The 24,944-nt window shown below is 36.9% G+C and overlaps 1 protein-coding gene across 1 annotated transcript; it reads left to right on the top strand.

Annotated features, from left to right (window-relative positions):
* Positions 1 to 2,892: 2,892 nt before the first annotated feature.
* PALMD (palmdelphin) lies at positions 2,893 to 23,951 on the top strand. Its single transcript, XM_030455314.1, is given in 15 exon segments — positions 2,893 to 2,981; positions 4,367 to 4,439; positions 4,441 to 4,449; positions 9,807 to 9,867; positions 9,870 to 9,936; positions 16,116 to 16,230; positions 17,095 to 17,128; positions 17,218 to 17,328; positions 18,054 to 18,283; positions 18,285 to 18,305; positions 18,307 to 18,499; positions 18,502 to 18,740; positions 18,742 to 19,096; positions 19,099 to 19,152; positions 22,326 to 23,951. Coding segments are annotated over 15 exon segments (1,716 nt in total). The 3' UTR covers positions 22,391 to 23,951.
* The last annotated feature ends 993 nt before the right edge of the window (positions 23,952 to 24,944 follow it).

Below are 24,944 nucleotides of genomic sequence, written 5' to 3'. Positions count from 1 at the left end.
CTGAATCCTTTCCAGTTACAAAATAAACTGAAACAAAATTCAGCCTTTGCAATGAAAAGAAAACAGCAGAAGGATCACTCATTGCCACAGGCAATCTTTGAAAACAAATAACAGCAAAACACATTTTTCACACTCTGAGCACAGTAGTTTAGTTGTGAAACAATCACTACTGGCTGAATAAATTTTATTGGAATAAAAATAAATGTGGAAATCTACAGGAGTCAAAGGGGTTTTATTTTGCTTAGGTTTATATTATGACACTTGATAAGAGCCAGCAGGCCCATTTATCATATTTCCCTGTAACCTGACTCAAGCCCACAATAAGGTAATGTAAAGTGTTTTAGAGGTTTCAGAGTACATTTGATGTTTAACTGTAATGATGTTTCAACCAGACTCACAATCTGGACTCTGGTGTCCATCTCTAGTGTATGGGTTCAAAAGATAAGAATGGTTCTCCAGTGAAGCCCATGCCTTGCAGTGTTTAATAATGGGGCAGCTTGCTTGCCTGATGACAAAGCAATCAATACACATCTTAGAGTTAGCATACCCTATCTGTATCTTTGCCTCCAGATGTGTACTGGAGAAGTATTTTTTTAAAAAACTGTGACAGCTTCCGTGTTTTGCATTACTGGAAATAGGAAATCATATCTGGGTTCTGACCATGATTTCATTGATTATTGTTGCTGCATAAAGAATCTATTTGCTCTCTACCTTTATCAAATAAGAGAATTTAATTGAAACACTGAGTGTATTGTTTTTATAAGGCACTGCAGAAATGAAGGAGCCTAAATAAGATGAAACTATCATTTGGTTTAAGAATCCACAGCATAAGTTGTGTAAGACAAAAGCACATTACAGTTACAAGTTATTCCATGGATCAGGGAATTTTTGTCCCAGGAAACTTAACTGGGAATATTGAGTGATATCTACAGAATATACATTGTAAAGGATACAAGGGAGGATGGCAAGGGACACTCAGAGTAGTAGACAAGTACACTTGCACTAAAACTTAATTGGCTTCTATTGTTAAATGCCTGGCTCCTTGACAGCATCTGGCTCTCACAGAGCCCCTGAAAGTTTCAAATTCTTTTCATATTCTTCTCTATGTAGCAAAGCAAAAAGGAAAGTGCTATTATTATTTTAAGATTTCATTACTCCCAGGGCTCTGAAATGTGTTTTCTATACACCACCAGCAGGTGAAAGCTACCTAACAAAGAAAACCTAAGTATAAAAACAAATGCATCCATTTTGTTAGAGAAACTGTTCATAATTTAAAATAAAAAAGCTTTAGGCATTTGCCTGTGGCAACATTGAAACAAAAGAGTCAAAAGAGGAACCTTGGGTTTAATCCTCCAGTCTATAGGAAAATTGAAATTATAAAAAATTTTAATTGTGATTAAAGATTTGAATTATGACATTCCTGCAGTCTCATGCAATCAGGCTATAGTTTCCATATTTTCCAGATGAGACTCCTCAATAATCAAATATTACCACTGCAAAGTTATACATAAAAATCTAGACATCAGCTGCTTCACTGGCCTTCAGAGTACATGGCAACCTGCCATTGGACCAAACAGACCAACATTGGCACCACTGAAAAATATTGGCATGAACAAATGGACCTGGCACCTGAATGCCTAGCAAGACACTGCTCTCTAGATGTTTTACCATCCTTTCAGACATATGAGTTCCATGCCCAAAAGTCAGGAATGTTTTGGTAGGAATGAAAATTAGGACCAAGGCTTCAAGTTTCACCTTGCGTTGATGCACAACAGAGGAAGGGATGAAGGGGCTTCTTTCATAAAAAAGCAAATCTTATCTGTATTACCAAGAGCATAGTAAGAGAGAATTAGAGAACTTCTGCCAAGCAACCTGCCAACTACAGGGGCCACAGTACAAGTTTTGTAAAAGTACAGATCCTTTATGTATCTAGGAATAAACATTTCTTCCATTAGATCTGTAGTCAAAGCTTTGTAGAACAAGACTTTATTTGCAGAAAAGGCATAGCAGAATACACTGTAGGAAGTGTCCCAACAGGTTTTCAAATTACTCTGGCAAGGAGTTCAAAAAAGGTTCAAAAAGGATCCTCATACATCTTCCTTGAATTTAGGTTCTGGCATATAGTCCTCCAGCCTTTGACTAGATTTATAAAAGACAATCTATTTCAACCTATTTAATCTGGATAACTGTAAAATGGATGTTCATTACCAAACCAGCCATGCTAAAACATGCTAGAATCCCAAAGTAGGGAAAAACTTCAGGTGAAAAAATTATTGGCTGCAAAAGAAGCATAGGCCTCTAACAAAAGAAACAGTCACAGAATTCATTACTGAACAGGTTCTTTATACGTGGCTATTTTAAAATGTAGTATTTTGTGCCTTTTACACTCCAATTTCTTTCTACATGGTACTTTTGTGTACCACATCCCATTTTCAGACTGGCCAAACTTATAGTACTTATCTCCAGCGATACAAAAATATTTCAAATGCCTTAGAATGTTCTTCAGTGGTATAAACCAAGTAAAATACCATTCTCTGGCTAAGAATCTTCTTCCGAACTTTAGCAAAGAGAAAAAGCTGTTTCCTTGAGAAATGGAACAAATGTAAAGACAAGCTCTTGTCACACTTTGCTCATCTACAGATGGGTTATTTAAAAGCCATTTATGCAATAAGATAACAATTATTTTCTAATTAATGAAAAGTGTGGAAGGCTAAAGACCAGATGCTATGTCTCCAAATTCAGGACTGGTTGAGTAAAATCCTGCAGAGGAACTTTGGGATACAGTCTCTAGAAAGAGACATTGCAGAAAAGTTACATTTTGTAGTGGACCCTAAATCACTAGCTTTTTAAACTATATGCAAGTGTTTTGCAGAACTCAAAACTACTACAGAGATGTACGTAAGCTTGTGTCTTGAGGCACAATCCCTACCTGCTCTGTTTGGTGTATTAAAAAGTCAGACTGACACCATCAAAGAAAACCTGTAAGTACAGATGGTTTTTTATAGGTGGCTACTGCACTTTACAGACTGCAAGAGAGAGAAGAAAACACTGACACTCATTGCACCTACTAAATGCCAGCATGCTGTCAGTTGTTGCTCAGCCAGCCTGTAACCCTGCTCTCCATCTCCACAAGGCTGGTTCACCCATATCACCTGCAGCCCCACTGCTAATTTCCAAGTAACAGTGAAGTGATTTCAGCCTAATACACTTTGACTTTTCCTGTTTCCAAATCCCAGATCCTAGGGAAAGTGAAGAACAACTCCTAGCCTCATGGCCCACACTTCCTTACCAATTTTCTACACTCCCTGTAAAGTGCTGGTTCCTCTGACGAGCTTAAAGGGAAAGTCTATTCTTACATTTCTGCAGAACTTAATTCTTTCATAAACCATACTTGTCTGAAAACAGACAGTAAGAAAAAAAAAAAAAAAAGAAATTCTATCAATAATCTGTTCTATTTGAGATCAAACGAGATTAGCCTTTGGTCAGTAAATACTTATGCACAGGAAAACAGATCATTTTATTTACTTCCTTAAAACATACCAAAGAAGGAAGTGCAAAAGTTGCCACATCCCAGTAACAGGATTTCATTTTAAAGGCATTAAGGCTGAACAAGAGGGTATTCTATTAATATTAGCTTGTAAGAGGAAAAGTTTGGCAGACAGTGGGAAAGAAATGACACCAAAAGAAAACTAAGTACAAAATCAGTGGTTGGCCTCTTTATGGAGAAGATGAAAGGCTACTCCATGTGACAGTTACTATCCAAAGACACAGGAGGCTCAAGTGTTGCCAGTGTTCAAAGACTGTTCCTCCATTTCCTTTTTCTATATCTGTCATAAAAAGGAGGGTGGTGGTACTATGAGAGATCACTACTACTTGAGGTGTACTACTCAAGTTCAGGAGAACTGAAACAGTTTTTGCCACAGAAACAGCCTTTGCACAGACAACAATTTTTTTGTTGTTTTTTTAAAAATCCAAATTGAAAGGTAACAAACATAATGAAGCATACTTAATTTCTCTGTGCTCATTTTTTTACTACAATTTGACTAATATAATACAGTTTTTATGTCTTTTACTTATTCCTGTTTACTTCAGGTAGTAGTCACAAGATGCAATAAACTGTTGACTTTACCAACAAACCCATTTCATTTTAGTGACATATCACAGACTGCACAGTGGAAACCATACCTTATACAATCATGAACTGGTGTACTCGCTGAAGAGTTATGTTACTGCCCGACTTCTCTATAAGCCTTACAATAAGGCTATATTTGCATGGATTGATTTTTGTCCTACTGAATAATATTTAAACAATTGTGTTAGCTACAAGTAATTGCTCTAAATTTTTATTGTTCTCTTAATTTTCTAGGACAAAAGAAAAACTGCAAGAAGAAATTGCACAAAAACGTCTAAAGTGGAAGAGGAAAAAAATGAAACACCAACCATTTAAAGGTAAGTAAAGTATTAGATTTATGTAAGTAAAGAGAGCCTTAAGTTGTTTATCATTAATAAAGGTCTTGGATTTTGGAATACAAATATTCATGCATTTAAGTTGTACTTTTACTGCCAATTTTCACATATTTGGAGTCTTGCTAGGACTCCCTTTGACTTTTATAAGCATCACCCTCTGAAAAAAAAATTACACTCAGAAGCTAATGTTGTTGTGATCACTTTTGTTGCACAAAATGAGATCATAACCAGGAATAACTCTCAGCTGAAAACTAACCCCTTACATTTAAGGCTGGGTGTGTTTCACTCCATAATTCCACTACAGCAAGCACAATCATGAGGTCTAATTGCACTCTTTTTATGGGAAAAAAAAAGCAGCCTATTTTTATTTGGCTATAACCCTTTGGCAGCTTGTTTAATGACTGGTAAAGTCATACTGTTCCTCTGTATACTTTAAAAAACAAACAAAAAATCATAACTATTGCAAGTAATGTCCTGAAGTATGGCCTTGTAAACTCAGAATTACAAAATCTGGATTACTAAAAAAAACCCCAAAATCTGCCCCCGTAGACCATCAGATTGCATTGATTTCTAAACAACACTGACATTTTTTAATCATTAATTGTAGTGTAGCTGTACAGTTAGGGAGATTAAGTCAGAAATCTATGCTTTAGAATATACAAGACTTTGTATTTTACATACTCTTTTAATTACATGAGTGGATTAAATAGTTTCAATGCGAATACCAGATTCTGGTGTGTTCCCCATGAGCAGACGTGGGGAGAAGCATATTTGCAACAGGACTCCTCTTTCAAAGCAGACACTTGATCCTGGGTTTCATCCACCCTCTTCTTTTGTGTCAAGCCAAAAAAAAAAAAAAAAAAAACAACACAAAAACAAAACAGCAAAAAAACAAAAAAAAACCAAGAGAAGTTATGATTAAACCACTGAGCCAAACAATAACTTAAAAGTTCTTAGGTTTTATTGGAAAGTAGTGACCTCTAATGTTTGCCCTAAATGAGACGGGAGAATCTTCTCCAAGGCTTATACCTAATGAGCAGCAAAACATGTGATTTTGTCCAGCTTGGTGCATGGTTAAATGTAGTACTGCAATTTTATGTTTCAGATTTCTAATGCAGAATGACACTTTTGTCCAACTTTTAAAGATAAACTGATCTCTTCTAGACTAGCAGCTAATCCTCACTACCTCTGTGTGCAGAGTCCTAGAGCACTTTCCTTATAGATTTTAGTATTGCCTTCAGCCAAAATTAATAGGGAGAGTTAAAAGTTACAAAGCAGAAACCTACCTTATACTTCTTGTGAGTGTTTTATAGAATTTTACAGAAGCAAATACTCCTGGAAAAGTATTACTTGAAAGGCTGTTCTTTTAGAAAAGAAAGAGGATGCTGAATTTTTTGCCTGTTCTTTGAAGAATATACAGATATCATACAGAAAAAGTTTTTAAAATTAAAACCAGTCATATCACATATGAGGTGTTAATTAAGGATTCTGCAGAGGAAATTATTCACTTGGCAAGAGATCAAGCATACATTTAAATATATCTATGACGTATAAATGCATACATATAATTAGCTACTAATTGGGGAGTAACACCCAGATGGAGGATACTTCTTCCAGCTGAGAACTAAGACAGACCCTACTATCAGATGCCAATATTGCTACACTAATATCCTCTGCTTGATGCCCTAGAAGCTTTTAACAAACATTTATGCCTCAGACTTATTCAGATAATTCAATGGAGGAAAACACCACAATAATCTAGTGCAGAAATTGCCTTAAAATTGCCTTATTTAGACTAAAATCCTTGGGTAACTTCAGCCATTTTTATTGAGGGCTCATTCCTTATTGCATCAGGTTGATTTCACTCATTTATACTCCTACCAAGTTGTACAATCTAGAGCTCTAGAACCTATTCAACATAACTCACAACCTGTCCCTTAGGAAACTATTGCAGGTAGTAAATCTCACGGTGGTAGATGTTTCTGTTAGCTGGATATCAGTATCCTGTTCCTCTTTTTGTCCTTCATTTCTATTTATAACCCTTAGCAACAGGTTTATTAAAAGGTTGTTTTTTTGTTGTTTTCTATGGTCAGTGGGTTTGGGTTTGGGGTTTTTTTTCATTTTTTATTTTGTAAATAGGACTCTCTGCTCTGGCTTTCCAATGACTTTGCTGTCTCAAGATTAACTTCTCCCTAGAAGAAAGATGAGGTATCATAATGGCATCTCAGTTATCTGGTAGAACTATAGCTGGAGAAGGAATTTTTAATCCCATACATGTGTACCTCTACCACACCAAGATAGAGGATGTCGCAAGTATATACATTTACCTGAACTGAAATGGTTTCACAGAACCACTGGAGAATGGGGGCTGTTAGTGAGGGTACAAGGAAAATTTCATCTTCAGTAATTCTAGATGTTACCAGCAGCTAATTCTTGGATTTGCATGTACTTGCCAAGAGCTTTTCTAGTTTAGCTTATAAAGTTTTTGGCTCTGGACATGTCTGAACTCCTTTAATGCTCCCCTTCTAGGTGCTGCTCACACACCTTCTTATTCCAGGAGTTAGTAGTGTTAAATATATTTTCTGTGAAACTGCAAAAATTACTTATGCCTCTCCCAGCACTCTATAAGGTGAAACCTCCCATACACTGGGCAGGCAAGAGCCACAACTCAGAACATCTGTGCCTTCTAGCAAAGGGTGAATCTTTCAGTGTTAGTCCAGTCTTGTGGATTGCAGTGGAGTTATAATCTGAAGCACATTTCAGACATTATTCATAGATTTTGCAGAATATTGTCACAATACTCCTGACATGACCATGAGCTACAAAGCAAATGATAGCTTCCAGCACTCCCGCCCATTCCCACTTACACCACATGTTGTAAGTATTCTTTTTCTTACTGTACCAAGGCGTAAGACAGAATGAAAAATTCTTTCATATATAAGTGCTATAAAATGTGCACAATATGACCCTAGGGCCAGAGATACTTTATAGTAGAAGGAAAATTCTAAGCAGCAGAAAGAACCAAACAGACCCAAAGCAGCCACTCCTCCACTGGTTTGTGCCAACACTGTAAGCTGGAGCAGAAACTGAAACTGTTGTTCAAAGTCTGGTTCCAAACTATTCAATGCATCAATCTTTGAGAAGTTGTTATTTGAATTAAAAAGATTATGTGGCATTTATTTGGGAGCAGCAGCAAACTGCTCTAGGAAAAGGCAAAAATACATTATTGTGTATACGCCCATGTTTAGGGAGTGTGTTTTCTTTGCTTTTTCTTCCTTTCTTTTTAGGGTTAGTCCTATCCATAGGTGAAGCTTTTGTTGATTTTCAATGGGTGTTATCAGTTTCCAAGGCCTATTGTGCCAGTGCTGTTGTAATTCTCACAAAGAATTATTAGTTATTTTTGAAGGCAGCAATGCTAGATGAATTAATTTCCACACAGGATTAAATCCCACTTTTCTAGATGCCCATCATTCACTAAATGTAAGCAGCTTGATTGAAAAGGAATAACTGTGCTCATTCCAACTTGAAAACAGTACTTTGTTGGTCAGGCACACCATCACCAGACTGCAACACTAACCAGATCAGGTAAAGCATTCTACTAAACCTACATTTATTCATTTGGGCATAGGACAACTGCTGCAAAGTCCTGCCAAGTAATCCTACACTCAAGAGTCAAGGCTCAGGACAGTCTCTAACAGCTCTTGTTTTCCACAGAATTCCTAGACCCAGTGTTGAGAGAGGAACAAAAAAAAAAAAAAAGAATTAAAAAAGAAAATTTTAAAAAAGTGTGCCATGGAGTGCCCGAACATTTCCAGCAAGACTGTTTTAGCCACAGTTTCTATCCACCTCATATATGTCACCTATTCAAGCAAGTTGAACATTCATTTAACTGCAATCAGGTCCTACATTGCATTGTCCCTCCATCAGTTGTGCCTCAGTAAATCACCTCATTTAATGCATACATTCAATGAGAAAATGTATGAAGCAATAGTTTAAGTTCTTCAACACAAATTAAGCAGGCAGGGATTCCAACAGTCACTGCAAGCAGCACTGAGGTTCATGCAGCATTCTCACCAGTGCTGGCACAGCTCTGCCTCAAGGAGAAGCAGTCAAAGATAAGTTCATCTTCACCACATCCTTCACAAACTACATAAGGGGAAAACAAAAAAACCTAACATGGAATCAGACAATTCAAGAATCTAAATTACAAACAAAAAAAATTCATGGCTAATTAAAAACCTTATTTACACACTTTCCTGCTCCTGTAAAAATTTTTCTAGACCTGGCTCCTACTTTTTACCCAAGACAGCAACTGAATTTCTATTCCTGAGTATGCTGCAGGGAATAAACAGTGCACAAAAAGTTGGTGTGGGTTACAGCTCTGCCCTGCAAATATGAATTTTTTTTTTTTTTTTTTTTTTACACCAAGAATATATTAGAGCGCTGTTGATGACTTTCATGCACCACCTTTCATACTGTAAAGCAGCTGCAGGAAGCATTCAGTGCAGATAGCCATATTTTCTAAAATTTGAAAACACAGCTGAGAGAGATCCACTTACCTGTACAAATGCAATACATCCATTCTATAAAGCTACCGCAGTACAGAAAAGGCTCCACAGGCCTAAAACAGTCAGGATCTAAATATATAAGCCCTGGATTGCCCCTACAAACCCAAGTTGTAGGTCTACTGAAAACAGAACCAGACAATCAGGAACCCATGCTCCACCTTTCCAGTCCTACTCTTACCACATGCCTCTGCATGAGATAAATACAAAGTCATTGTCATAATTACCCAATTACTTTACAAACTTCAGAGGACAGCACTGCACCACTAACTCCCTAAAGATCTCTTCCCCCTATGAAACTGTATTTTAGAATTTATTTTTTTTTACAGAAAACTTTTTCACCTTTTATGCCCCCTTCTAAAATGCCGATTATCCAGAAAATAAGGCTACAGAAATAAAGTATTGTGCTTCTGATTGGGACCTTTTGCACCAGTCCTGTAACATGCATGCATCGATACAACCATACTGCTTTATTGAGATATACACCACTGTATCCACTTACAAATATTAATCTGTTCCAGGTAGCTGCTGATATCCTTTGTAGCTGTTGGGACCAAATAACAAAATGAGACATTGTTCTTAATTTTTTTATTTAAGTTAATCTCAGATCTGTTTTAGTATTTAAGTATTTCTCTTTCAGTGACACTCAATGCTGTCAGGTTGCCGTATGCACAAGAATATGGATCATGTATGGCAACAATATAAATAAGTGTTATGATTGCATAGGATAATTTTTTCAAGTACATTTGCTTGTCTATATTTTTGCCCCAACAGAAAAAAGCCTTAAGAGAAAAATGGCTCTTGGATGGTCTTAGTTCTCTCACTCCAAAAGAACAAGAGAAATGCAGAAGCAGAATCAGGAGGACCAGCAACGAACTTATGAGCTGGAACAAGATATTTCCAGGTAGCACCAGTATTCCTGCCCCTTACGTCGGGGTTAAAGTGATCCCTTTTAACTGCCTTATTTTGCATAATACTACATATGTCAGAAAGGGCTACACATACGCAGTTTGATACATAAGAGATTTTTGTCCTATTTTTAATTCAGCTGAGTTAGAACATATAAATGCAGGCTTCTATACTGTGAATTTTATGAAACTGCAAACTTGCAGAGTATTTATTTCACTAATTTCCAGATATCCCTTTCAATGTTCACTCAATAGATACAAGCCACACTATATGAATTATGCTGAGATAGCAACAATTGAATCAAAATTTTGAAAATAACAATAAACAGTTTAAGTTTCTTCAGTTTCACTGGACCTGCATAGCTTTTAACACCCGACCTAAAAAAGCACTACGGACCAATATAAACTACTTAGTCCCCATTATATCACTTTCCTTATTTTCAGTTATCTTCTGTGCTGTTTTGTCATCAGTTTTTTCCTAGAAGCCTGTTACAGCAGAGACTCTTTTCTTCCATTTACTAGAGATGTTAGCTAACCCTTTCCCAAATACCACATGGTTCTGTATAGAATCAGCTCCTTCCCCTGAGCCCAGGCATACTACCCATTAGCACACACAGAAAAGCTGAAAGTGTTCCAGTTTCTTTAGGCTGTGTAAGTTTTCATCATCCTTTTTTTGAAGCTTGTTCCTCTATTTCAGTTCAATAGTACCTTACCTCTCTTTCCTCCACTGTCCTCCTACACACCTTGCTTTTGGCAAGGTTGTCACCAAGTTTACCCTCCCAATTACCTCCCACCCCACTTCCCCCCTCCCTAACTCAGTCTCTCTGACAGAAATATTCTCCAGGCTGACAGGCAGCAGCCCAGCGATAGTTTGTCTATAATTATGCTGATTTCTTGCTTGAAAGCACTTTTCTCAACAGAATAGGTTTTCCACACACCTCTGTGGATTCTTAGATGCAGTGGCAGAACATAGTGTGCTCTTGAGAACATCCCAGCAGGTTGTGGCTTTGAAGACAAGCAAGAGGGGCCCCAATGATACTGTGACCTATCAGGAAAGAGAGCCATGTAATTATGGAGTTCAGTATGAACTAAGTCCAGTAAAAAGCACAAAATATGTACCATCTAATACTTGCACAGTGCTTTTGCTATTGCCATAGCATACATAGCTTGACTACAAATATGTGAAGTCATAACTTTGACTGTCCTGTAAATTAAAGGTTGCTAAACTGATCATGTAGACACATGTCATGTAGTAGCATGACAAGCTCAGTACACATTTTTTTTTTTCCTTCTGGGCATATCCAACTCAAACTTGATTCAGCTAGATTCTGTCCACCCTGATGATTTTTCTGAGTAGGCTTTATTCTTCAGGTGAAAATATGAATCAATTCAAAGACCTTTTGAACACCCTTTATGCCTTTCTGCTAAGAGGACAATTGCAGTTGTAGTCACATTATTTACATCAGTGGAACGAGCCCTTATTATCATCCTCTTAAATGGAACTCCTGTTTTTGAAAAAATTCTTGACTTGGACATCAAACAGAGCTAGCTCATCTGCTAATGAGTTTTGGATTGGAGTACTTTCTGATAAAAGGGAGAGTCGCATTCTTTGTACAAGTAAACAAAATAGTGAATAGTAAGTGCCTGGACCACCTTGCAGACAAATTGCTGAAACGCTCTGGTTGCAGACAAAAAGGTAGTGTTTACATCATCTGTCCTATTCACCCTCTTAACATGGTAGAAGTTACAGCGAGCCAAGTGAGAATGTGTTTGGTCAGGGTACAAGGTGATTGAATTAGGAGTCCTATTTTCTTCAATTTTCAGCAAATAGCACTCATTCTTCTTGGAATTAGTTGCTAACAACATGCCTAAAATGCACAAACACTGAACAGTTAACTAAGTCTATTCAATGGTTTGTAATGTGATACATGAAAGCAGGCTAGGGCTAGATTACAAATCTGCAAAACACATTTGACTCACCTCAGAACATGTGAGGACTTGCTAAACTGCCTTTTCCTCTCAGTCTGGTTTTCTCTGGGGCATTATTCTCCTATCTTGCTTTGCATACTAAGGAAAAATAAATAGCTCATGAAGTGGCAGTGGTGTGAATCCCAACAGCTTATCTGGGGGCCAGCAGCAGTCAGATAAACTCTGTAGCATTCACTAATTCAGGTACTACTTTGGCAGGAGAGACCTCCAATTTAGTATCTCTGCTTCTAAGGTTCCTTCTTGCATCCACACCTCCCTACTACTGATTTTCCGATTTCAAACTATGATCACTAATGAAGGAAAAGAAGACAAGTATCCAAAGGATTGACTTAATTACAGTAGCTATGTCATGTTACATTTACCTATACAGCAGAGCTTCACCATTGAAAAGTAATTTCTTATAATTCTAGTGTAGGTTACTAGACCCTTTAAAGACAACATAAACTTCAACATAACTCATAAAAAATGTCACTGATATAGAAGTGCTAAAGATTTAAACACACTTAGTAAGATTCTGGCCTGACTTTAACAGTACAAAGTCTAAAGAACTCAATTTATTTTAAGTATACAAATTGCATCATTAAAAAAATTCCTTTCAATAAGTTCCATTGTGCACATTTGATAACATCCCTGAAAATGAACCATAAAATCCATGTCTATATGCAAGTACGAGTGCAAGAGAGATACCTAATGTCTAGAAAACTCCCATTACGATGGGTACGAGAGCGTACATAAACTTAAGTAATACGTTTCTTGATCTCACAGAATTTATATGAGGCTTGTAAAATTTGATTTTGTCGCTGTGTTTTCTCTCTCCCCACTTCCCCCCACACACTTCTTTTTTTATATACCTTTCCAGGACTTGTCCTCCTCTTCTAGACCTGTGTGTCTAAGGGAGTTTAAAGTCCAGACTGAAATAAAATCCTAGTAAAGGTTAATGATTCTTCAGTTCATTATGATTCTGTGAGCTTTTAATGATTAATTTTCACATTATGAAAATACTACAATAAAGTCTCATGTAAGAATACAACATTTCATAATATAAGCAAATATTATTCTCTAAGACATGCAGCAGCATGGCAATGATCAATGCATTAGTTCTTTTTTAGCCCTCCAGGAATATTCCTCCCTTTTCATTATAAATTTTTCAGCTTTAGCACTACAATCAGTACCTTTGTGCAGGTTTTTAGGGGCTCGGGTCTAAAGTGTTAACTGCTTTTAATATACATCTTTTTTTAAACTTTTTTTTAGCCTGAATGCCTTTTTCTTCAACCTCAGTTCTGAGCGTCTGATATACTTTTGTGTTCCAAAGAAAAGTATTTTCTCACTAACAGAATAAAAGTTCATGAAATATCCTATTACTGTAGCTCTAACAGATCTGAGCTGTAGGGCAAGAGACAGTGTTTTTCAGACTCTCAAGCAATTACACAGAAGTTAAATAACACTTTCCGTGCCGCCTGCATTCAACTTGTGGTTCTGCTTACTATAAAGGAGGACAAGTTACTATTATTTAATGTTGAATTTGGTGTAATATAGTGGATATAAGCACATACTACAGAATAAGTCAAGACATAAAACAATTCTTTCCATCAGGGTTGGAAGCCAGCATTGCTCTATTCATAACTTTGACTCATATCATCTAGCTACAACTCTGACCTTAGCAAACATGCAAATATCAATTGCAGTTACCTTAATTCTACAATCATCAGTTTGACATTAATTCAAGTTGGAATACGTATTTCACTCCAAATATAGAATGCTTTTTAATTTTGATTTTTTTCCTCTGTAATTTAAAACTAATTCTTAAAAAAATGCCCTAAAAAAGACAATTTAGATGAACCAGAAGACAGAAACTACAGGGCACTCACCATACAGCATGAGCAAACCCAGTTCAAGTCCCAGTTCAGAGTTAACTCTGGATTTGATTCTAGATCTTAGTGGAAAAATTACTTGCAAACTACTAGGCTATTAAGGCAATTTCTGTCTAAAAACCTAACAAGTATGCACAGATGCAAAAGGGACAGTCTTTACTAAATAAGGGAAAAAAATATAGGAATATTTTTTCAACCATATAAATATGATTTGCTTGAGTCACTGCCTTAGTCACCAGAAAAAAGAATTTCAAGTGAGATACCGAGATTTCTGAAATGTGCTTTAACTGTGTATAGCTTTTTTTTGCTCTCACATACCTAGAGATTAAATACTTTATCCTGGACCTTTTTGTCTAGGCAGGGTTTTGTCAAGGAAATCCTGGTGCTAAAAAAATAAAAAAACCCTTATTAGGAAAAAGGCACCCAAAAAACTGTGCTCAGCTTTTAACACTGAAAAAAAAAACCAACCCAAAAACCAAAAAAACATAACCACATATTTACATGAGAGGGGAAATGGAGTTGTGATCCCTTTTAAATAACTGTACCAGCCTACAGCAGAAGTTAATAGCAAAGAAAAAAAAAACAACTTGTTTAAGCTTCAATATCCCCTTCAGATAACAATGAAGTTTTCTTAGAGGAAAACAGCCCAGCAGCTAAGTCTTAACTGGCAAGGTACTCCTAAAATCTGCAGAGGTGAATAAATTGCTAAATATCCTGCTGTGCTAGAGAATAGCCAAGGTTAATATAGTTGGTATTCACAAGAGGTAAGCTTTGTAGTCTTTGTTAGAACAAAACTCGTGTTGACTCAGGCCTGGGTACAATCAAGGTTCTTCCTCTAATAGACCCTAAAAAATTGTTTCTTTAGTGTTGGAAATCTCATTCTAATTTGCATCTAAATCTAAGAAAGTCATTGATTGCTACTAGCACCTGAATGCAACATGTATCACACCTATGTGAACTACCCAGCTTTCTCTTGCAAATTCATTGGTAAACACTTAAGATATTACTTGAGCAAACACTGCCAAACATTCAACGTCCCAGGCTGCTTGTCCTTGCATTTGTCTTACATGACTGTTTTTCTTCTGAAAAGGCATTTTTTCAAGGAAAAAAAAAAAAACGATTGTCAGTATTTTTCCCAGACAACTAAGTATACAAAATACCAATGACCATAGGTGTCTGTTACGGCTCCTCAGTACACAAACCAAAGAACAGTCCTCGAAACCTAATAGTGCTTTTAAGTCTGTAAGTACACCTGCTTGGATCTAAATCTATCGAGGAACGCTACAATAAGACCCACCCCACATCAGCAATACTTTTGCATTTTTTTTTTCAGAGTTATTTTTTACCTGAAGAATTCAGGCTTACCAGTCAAGCAATATTTTGAAGTCCTAGAACCCACATTCACACATGCACAACACACACACCTCACCGTCAGAAGCCCCTTCCTCATCCTAGGTGTTTCTGAATTCTTCATTCTCAATCCCAAACTGAAAAACAGATTTCAGTCTCTTGAGCTTGGTCCCACTACGTAAGTTGGTTATTTTTCAAAATCCATACCAGTTGCGAAGTGTACCACTTGATACAAAGTAGCCATCAAACATTACTACAATGATTTCTAGCTCTATCAATTTCAAACCAGGAAAATTAGTTTAAGATCTGCTTTACCTATAAAAAGTACTTTCAAATGCCATTATTATTTTGTATTTTCAAAAAGATACCTAGTTTAACCCTCAAGAAATATAAAAGCAATTTGATTCCCATTAGAGGAATTGTACCTTCCAGTTACAGATTGACTAGAACGTTGTCCACAGGGGATCCTCCTGAACGAGTTTGTCTACATATACTAAAATATTAAGAGTATGAGGGTGATGTACCCTTTAAATATTGCCAATTACAAGAACATCCTTCTTGTTTACAACAAAAGCTTGCTTCATTTTATCTCATTATGTAAATACACATTACCAAAACTAAGAGTAATTAATTCATTAAATCTTAATTACAATGAAGTAATCACATTTCTTGAGACAACGTAGAAAAAAACCCCATGCTATGAGATGTTTAAAATGCTGTGGAGGACTATAATTCTCTATTCCCTCCTGAAACTAAGTTAATTTCAGCCACTGTTTCCAAAGTAGACCCAAAAGAAATCAGGCTGGCATTTTTTTTTTTAACTATTTTCAGTATTTTCCCAATGCATTGAATTATAGCCTGATTTCATATTAGAGCAGGTAAGTAGAATGGCCATGTTACCAATGCATTGCATTTGTAAAGTTGTTCTCTGCCTGGTATTAAATCAAAGGGAATTGTGATTGCAGACTGGAGAATGAAATCAAGGCCCTGGAAAGAGAGGAAATGGAAGTCTCAGCTAAGGAAGAAGCAATTTTAAAGAAACTAAAATCTGTTGAGAAAACAACAGAAGATATAATAAAGGTCAGTGTCAAATTATTCCAGAAGTAGAATTCATTACTTTTGCATCATAATAACCAGAGAAAGGGGAACTTGCTGTGAGTGGTCATGAGCTTTTGTGTAATGTGACAGCAATTCAGATACAAGAGGGGCCAATATGTTATACAATTCAAGTGCCCAAACATCTCCATTTGCTTGTTCATTGGGTTGAAGAGAAATTCCTGCAATTCCTGTAATGGCTCATGCATAGCACATCTTGAAAGAATAGCACTGGCACTGACACCAACCAGCAGTTTTACATCTGTCTCTGGTTAAGATGTAACGGGAAGAAAGCGAGTATAGAGGCTGATGCATCCATACTCCTTTAGGTGGTGTGCTTGGCTTAACTGTATCATGCTTTCCCCCAAGTCCCTCTGACAGACTATAGTGAAATGCAACTTAATATCAGTTATTAGCCTTTTGAGAAAGATCATTTTGGTATTTGAAAATCATCTCAAATAATTTAAAAATAGTAATAAAACTAAACTCCAGTTCTCCTGTTCTCACACACACACACACACACTCTCTCTCTCTCTTTGAAGATATGCAGGAACAAACACAATGGAAAAATTTGAAGCCAACTGGGTTGAGCCACAGTGTGAGGCTGTGTCACTGATTACTGTCCTTTCCTGTATGACTTTGAAATGTACTGGCAAAAAAAAAAAAAAAAAAAATCTCCCTTTCTCTCTTGCATTTTCTCGCAAACGAGATTCCACTTCCACTTTCAGTCCCTTCTCAGTATGAAGCCACAGACAGAAAAATGTAAAGCTATCAGGTAAAACAAAGCACTGCCTAGTAACATCTTAAAGCCAACTAATCACATTTCTTTTTAATGGTTCTCTTCCCTAGTCTGTGAAGACTGAGAAAGTAGGAGTTGCAAAAGGTATGTTATCATCAAAAAAATATTTTTAAAAAGGTTTTTGTAGAAGTTGATGAAAATTTACTAATGCTTTGTGGATCTTTTTTATTCAGAGGCAGCAGATTACATATACAACAGCATACCTGACCTGCCCAAGGATTTCAGGCCTTCTGTACTGAAAAGTACAGCACATGCTGCCAATGATGATGAAGAAAAGAGAAAAGGTACTGCTTACTAGTAATTCCAAAGGGTTCTGATACAAAGGATTCAAAGACTGAATCTAACACACTTTAAGGGGAGGAATAAACATTACAGATACCAGATCACTTCTTCTCATTTGAGCTGTTTTATCTTATTAGTGAGGTCACCAGAATGATGGTGGGCACTTGTATAAGGTATTGTGCTGTGGGAGAATAAGGATTCAGGTTTCAACATTAACGTTTCTTTCCAGCACTTTGTTCCTCTACCTGCCATAGCTCCCTTCATATCACACATTTCATATTTTCTACCCACACCTACACCTACCAAACAGCCAGCAGTAGTCTGGTTATTTCCAAACTACTGCAAAGCCACCTAACTCTGTGAGTGCCAAAGACTCTCATCTTGTAGCATGTCAAGCTCTCTCAACTGGTATTGCTCAGCACATTATCAGGGGTCAAGTTTAAATGTGTCTCTCAGTCAATCATGTAATGAAAACTGGCTCCCTAAAAGTTTTTTTCCCCCTCACAGAATTAGATCCAAATGAAACCATCTTTTAAAAATTAAAAATTCAAGTTCTGATAGAATGGAAGTGGCATTCAGAATGAGAAGGAAATATACTTGTTATGCATATGATAATTTCCCATATTTATTAATTTATTCTGACAGTCATTTTCTATCACTGTCAGAAAACTACAATATTGCTTGCAGCTGCTCTATTATCATTTTGAGAACTGGTTTCTTTCAACAGCATGTTGCCATGGGAAGATTAAAGTGAAGAAGACACTGAAACAGGAGAAATACACAGTGTTACAAAACGAACCTCTTCCTCAAATGAGTTTAAAGAGACAGGAAATTAAGCACGATTCTCATGATGATGGCAGGAAGTCAGTCTATGCAGTGCCCTCAAATGGCAGCACAACACAAAATGAGATGGATAAACTTGGTCCTGTTGAGGTGGAGGACCTGCTACGACAGGCCAACTGAAAAAAATTCCCAGTCTCCCCACAGAGTATCATGAGCCTGTGTTTGCAAACAAATTTTGTCGGCCAGTACTCTCTCAGAAAGAGAAGTTAGTACCTGGACCAAAACTAGAAGACACATACAGAAGAGAGATGAATGGATTTAGCAACCATCAAACAGAATTCTCCTCCAAAACACAACCCTTAAAGCAGCAACATAAAGAGAATGGGCTTGAGTTCCAAAGGTAATACAACCAAAGTCTCCCTCCTCTCCAGTGTTCTCCTATACAGAGATGGAAGTGCACCGTAACCCGAGAACAGGGTGATCTGTAACAAAGAAAGAAAAATCTTCACATGAGGAATTAAAACCTTTCCAGGATATAAGAGAAAGATATAATGAGACAAGTTTAAGTCCTTGCCATCCTAAAAAAACATCCACTGCACCTAAAGATGAAGATGATGCTCAGTACAGCATTTGTCCAAGCTGTACCATGCTACGTAGACGACTCTGAACCAGTAACAATGATTTTCATGGGTTATCAGCGCATTGATGATGAGGAGGAAGCAAACCAAAAGTTGTCACAATATGATGGGGTTATCCACGCAGAATTAGTGATCATTGATGATGATGAAGATGACAGCAAATCTGAGAAACCAGCATATCATCCCATAGGCCACTACAGCCAGGTTTATCAGCCACCAAGCAGGAAAACCACAGAAGTCCCACAGTCAAACCCTGTGAACAGTATGGGCAAAAGCCTAAACAAGATACCCCACAAAAATTCCATCTCCCTGCAAGAACAAGAGGAATGCTTAAATTCAGCAACACAGCATGCCATCTTCACAGCCAGGTATCTGAAGATGGTACTGAAGATCCATCACTAACAGGTAATAGAAAAAGAAAATCATGTCACTGCTGTTCACTTATGTAGGAAACTGATATTATTCATATCTTCTAGGAACTACATCAGTTAACTATTTGGATTGTTTCATGGACTAATATGAAACTACTAATTTCTTTGCTCATGTTTGTTAACAAATGCCAGTTTGCACTTTGGTACTGTTGAATTATTTTATCTTTAGCAATGGAGTAGTTACCATATTAAAATTTGGAAAATAAACTCAGAAAAACTGTTTCTGTAAACCTCAGAGATCAAAAGTGGTTTTTTTTCAAGTCATAATTAAAAGCTCCATGGCTGCTACCTCAACTAGCAGAATTACTTTTATTTCTATTAGGTAACTAACAGCATTGCATCCTAACACTGTCTCCTCACCACAATATTTTTGTGCCTGTTTGCACTCAAATTCCAGGATAAACCCAAACTGCTCCTCTAGATCAGAACGTATTAATACTCAGCTTTGCTTTCTATTTTTCTGTAATCGGCATTATCAACCTTGCCTTGACAATGTTTAGGAAAGTTTTAACATTGTGTTGTTAACCTGAGTTAGATATTTCTATAGCATTTGAAAAGACAATGAGTTTTCATCACTCTGTGTTGTTAGGCCATATAGTCTACAGTGTTATTTAACATTTTTTCTATTCTAATAATACTCAACGTGCCTATTTCTTACTGTAAAGTTTTATTATAAAAGTTTAAAGAATAGCATGTTCTTCCAGAAAAAAAAAAAAAAGCTCTTCTTTATGATTATCTAGCAAAGACATTTGAGAACCTGTTCTGTTAATCTGTATGTGGTTTTACCCATTTACTTAAAAAGTATTCTACCAAGGACAGAATAGTCAATTAAGAAAAAACTGGTCACAATTAAATTAAAAGCAGTTTGGCAAGTGCTTCAAAAATACATCCCAACAGTCAACATTGCTTCCAGGGTGAGTGTCTTTAAGTGCCAGTAGAACCTGGAATTAAGCCATATTCCTCTTTACCCCTCCACCTATTTATTGCCACTCCCTGGGATATTTTCATCAGTGGGAAAAAGCAAGGAAGTGACTCAGTTTCCCCCAAGCAGTCCTGTAGTCCAGCTGTGACTTCTAAAAAGGGAAACAAAACCAGGAAAGTCTCTTAAAATCAGAACAATGTATAACAGAGAGTTTTTTTGTTAAGGAAATAAACAGTCTTCAAGGCAGCCACTGACACCCAGCCTAGCAGGTTCACTTTAAAACAACACCAGTGAAAAGATGGGAGTCAGAATTGGTTTTGGTACCTCATTACTCACTACTAAAACAACAAACTGTATAACAGCAAATTAATCCTCTGTAATGAAGGCTTTGGGAGGTAATTGCAACATTTGAACACTAGACAGGTACTGTGGACTGCAAAGAGAATGGGAAGCAAAGTAGTTACAGGGCAGACCAGGAAGACCAATCTCTGCTGTAACAATCTTGCCTTGGGAAAGAAACAAAACTTCAGAGCAAGCTACTGAAAAAGTTTGGTGATGGCCAAGGAGAGCTAGGAGGCAGAGGAATTGTTCCATGTACCAATCTATGTAGAGAGATATCAGACTGCACTAGAAGCTTTCAGCATGCCCCCAAACTGGCAAACATACCTCTTTCTATATGGGAGCAATTTTCCTTTTCCCACGAGTTTGGTGGGGAGGCAATATTTCAAAGTATGTGCCCTTAGGAAAAAAAAATGGAGAAGGATGGCAACACTGTAGGGCATCCTACGTGCCCTATATAACGTTTTGCATTATTAGAGCTTATTTTCTTCTTTAAGTTTCAGTCAAATGATTCAGCATGTACATGTTTTTAAAAATTCAATAATCCTTATGGAAATTAAAAGTCCTTGGGAGGGAACAAACGCTAGACATAGTGGATTAAATAAGAAAGGAAAAACTGAAGCTGAATAGGCTGTAAAACATACTGAGTGTGAAAATAGACTCTCATGGGACATGACAGTCCAAGCATTTAGGTAGATCGCTGGTCTATGTGAGCTCATTTGTTTCCTTGCCACTGTAAGCTGGTGTAACCTTCAAGAAACACAACAGAAATTTAGCTTCATCTGTACTGAAGAAAGCAACATACAATACAATTTTTCAATAGAGATTCATTAAAGTTATTTTGTTTTGTAACACACAGGGCAGGGCAAGACAATATGGACTATTGGCTATGAGTGAAGCATCAGGCTGAATGTTCTCTCAAACCAAAACCAGAACTCAAATCCTTCAGAATTCCTTGTTCTGTGAAGAGTACACAGGGTCTCTGTAAAAGCTGAGGCCCTATGATATCAAGTTACACTCAGATGCTTCTGATTCACAACTTCAGCATTCAAAACATAACTCGAGTTTAACATTTGCTGACATGCATAAATCAAGTAAACAGCTGCTTTGACCCCATCTCTCAGTACAGAGACATATATAGGATGAAGGAATGATCAGTGCTATTTTGGGTAACTCTTCAAATTAAGAGGTCAGAGAGATAGAGATTATTCCCACTGCATTCTCAGATCAGCTGCATGGTGGGGAGAAGCTCTTACATATCAGACAGCAGCATTATATTGCCATTCTAAAAATAACCTTAACATTTAATCATCTGCCCTGCACTATCACTTTCAAACTAACCTATGCAATACTCAGTTACAGACAATAGCCATGCTGATGTTTATATAGATATTAAATTACTCCATCAGATTTAAATCAGGAATATGACTAACTCCCACTCTGACTCACTACACCAGGAAGAAAGGAAAGTTTTCTGGGAAGATCAACACAAAAGAAAAAGGCTTCCAAACAGCTACAGCTCCCACTGGGGAATTTAGTTTAAACAAAGAGTTAGCTTAATTATTAACACATCCTTTTAATCTGTCATCATCTAGTCAAGGACAATAACGTTTTTATGCAATGTCTTAGTGAAGGTAAGAGAAACAACACAATAAGAACTGTGCTAATTTTCAAATAGTGATAATGTAGTAAATTTTTAATATACTTGCTTTATTGCAAAATTACCGGAACTGATGCCTTATACTGATTTCTTCCCCTAACACTCAAACAATGTTTATTCTGCTGGATTAACCACTTGGAGGTATGTGTAATTTCATTTATCAAAATAAGGAGATTTAGCACAAGCAGTTTACTATTAAATGGCTCTCTTGTTTTCTTTTTTTCAGCTCTGAGGATAAGAATGGCAAGCTGGGGAAAAAGTGATTTAACTACCATAATGACATGGAAGTAAGATTTACTACTCAAAGCAGAATAAAGCTAAGAAGAGTTTCTTCAACAGCTTTTTTGGATCAGAATGCTTGCTTTTCTCCTGTTTTATGCATCTGGGTTGTTTACCCTCTGCATAATCCAGTGGGCTCTGATAGAGACAGATTTGACCAAACTGCCACATACACAAATCACATCCTCGATTTTGTTGAAGCAGTGGAAAGTTACCTAAGACCATAAGCACAATGTACATCCAAGTATGAAGACATGTGAGTACCTGTTCCCACAATCAGGAATGCCTTGTTGCTATATACACAGAGCAGATAAACACCCATCTCCACAGAACTTCACAGGACTTGTTCCACTACAAAGTGTGCCAGCCTACCCGATTTTGATTGAAAATGCCGCCCAGCATTTTTCCGGTAAAGACATTAGTTAATAAAAAACTAAACACGAGAGACAGGAGCAGGAAGAAATAAGATCATTTCCAATTTTAACAACTTGGCCAAAATTGAAAGCATTCATTTTTAAGTGCCAGAAAAAAATAGTTAAATATTTAAACATTTTACCACCTTTTAGAGCTCCACAGTCCATCGACCTTTTTATTTTATGTATGACAATATAGCCATTCTCAGACCCTGCTCCCTACTCCATACCACATAAATGCTGCCCACCCATAACCTTGCAGATCAACCCTGTGCATAATGCTGCAAGCAGCCTGACCTCCACAGCATGGTCTCACCTCCTAGCTTCGTACAGAAAGCCCTGCTTTTCCAGGGAACTGGATGCCAGACAGGCAGTTCCTGTCCATTAGAAAAAAAAAAAAAAAAAAACAAAAAAAACCACCAAAAAAAAACAACACAAAAAAAAAAAACCAAAAAACCCACAAAAAACCCCCCAAAAAACCAAACAATAAAAAAACCCACACACAACCAAAACTGCTTAATATACAGATTCCAGCTGTTGAGGAGATGAAATGAATGCAAGACTCCCAGAAATGCAAGACTCTCAGAAACACTGAGTTGCCAAATGGCTTGTCCTGCAGCTGCAAGCAGGTCTATTCCAGGTGTAGCAACTGCTGAGCACAGCTCTCCAGCAAGGTCCCAGGCCTGCACCAAGGAACAAGTTCATTTTTCCACATAAGAACAAATGGCCCTAAAACCAGCCATAAGGTACATCTAGAAATACCACATGCAAGTCAGATTTTTCCAGCACATAGCACTTAGGGGAAGGGGAAGTGCCTCACAGCACTATATTCAAATCAGTATGATAGCTTTATTTTCCTAGGTCTTATCCTGGTTTGAATTATTAAACAGATAAAGCTCAGGTTGTGTTATTCTATCATAGCTGACTCAAATTATACACCAGCAAAACACATCTAACTTTTTTTGCTGGCCTTCCTCGTTTCAAAGCATGAAACTGAAGCTTCTACCTCATACTGAAGCACAACGACCTGGGGCCTCTAAGCTCTTGGTGGCTCCCAGTTTGAAAGGGGTAATAATTTCAGATGTTAGGACTTGTCAGAGATGGCTACCTAGAGAATGAAATAGTAGGTAAGAACAAATAAATTTAATTTTCTCTATGTTCATCCTGGTTTTTTGTTTTGGTTTGGGATGTTGTTGGGCGTTTTATATTTTGATTGGTTGGCTTTTAATTATGTAGGGTTTTTCCCTTTTGTTTCTCCTGGGTATTTACTGGTTCTGACAGCAGATATCCTCACCAATTTTTTTTTTTTTTTTAAACTTTAACATCATCTCAAAGTTCCTTAACTGGACACATGAAAAAGTGAGAGTAGTAAATCCTATCTGAATCTATCACAAGTAGTTTTTTAAAAGGAGCAGCTTTCTAGAAAACCTCATCTAATCTATCTTCCACAATTATCTGTACTATTAAACTTTAAAAATCCAGAAAAAGGTGCAAAAAAACTGCTGCCAACATGGTATTAGTGAAAGTAGTTTTAAAAAGAACGGAGCCTGAGCTTAATTATTCACATTAATAAAAGCATAGTAAATACACGGCAAATTCCCCATCATTACATAAAAAGTAATGTAAAAATAAGAAATAAAAGCTAAATTTTGAAGTTACAGGTCTCAGCTAGGAAGTAGAACACCTTGGAATTATTTTTAAATAGTCCTTTAAAATATTAACCTCATACTCAGAAACCATGGAAACAAACAGAGCTTTCAGACTCCCTATGGAAGGCACAGATAACAAATCAAAACAACTGTATCACAGCACTTCATATTAACAACTTGACTAGAGTTTGGTCAGCCCACCTGAAAGACAAATAAAGAGGGTAATGAAGGTTATCAGAGGTGCAAAATCGCTTAAAAGCAGGCAGCAGTCACGTTAGAGGAAAGACAATAAGGTAAAGACACAAGGGCCTAGAGAACTGATAAGAGGAAGAAAGGTAAAAACAAATACATCCCATTAATAATGATAAAGAAGCAAGCTTAAAACAAACCAAGAAGTTGCTTTCTCACGGTGACTGATTAAACGGGACCGCAAAACATCAATAGATTATTTATTTTTTGTTTAGGTAGTGATTCATTGTACACTTCATAGATAAAATGCACTCA

The sequence above is a fragment of the Calypte anna genome, chromosome 8 (genome assembly GCF_003957555.1).
Source record: "Calypte anna isolate BGI_N300 chromosome 8, bCalAnn1_v1.p, whole genome shotgun sequence".
Taxonomy (NCBI): Eukaryota; Metazoa; Chordata; class Aves; order Apodiformes; family Trochilidae; genus Calypte; species Calypte anna.
The sequence above is the reverse complement of the archived record's forward strand: the minus strand, read 5'-3'. Positions and strand labels throughout refer to the sequence as shown.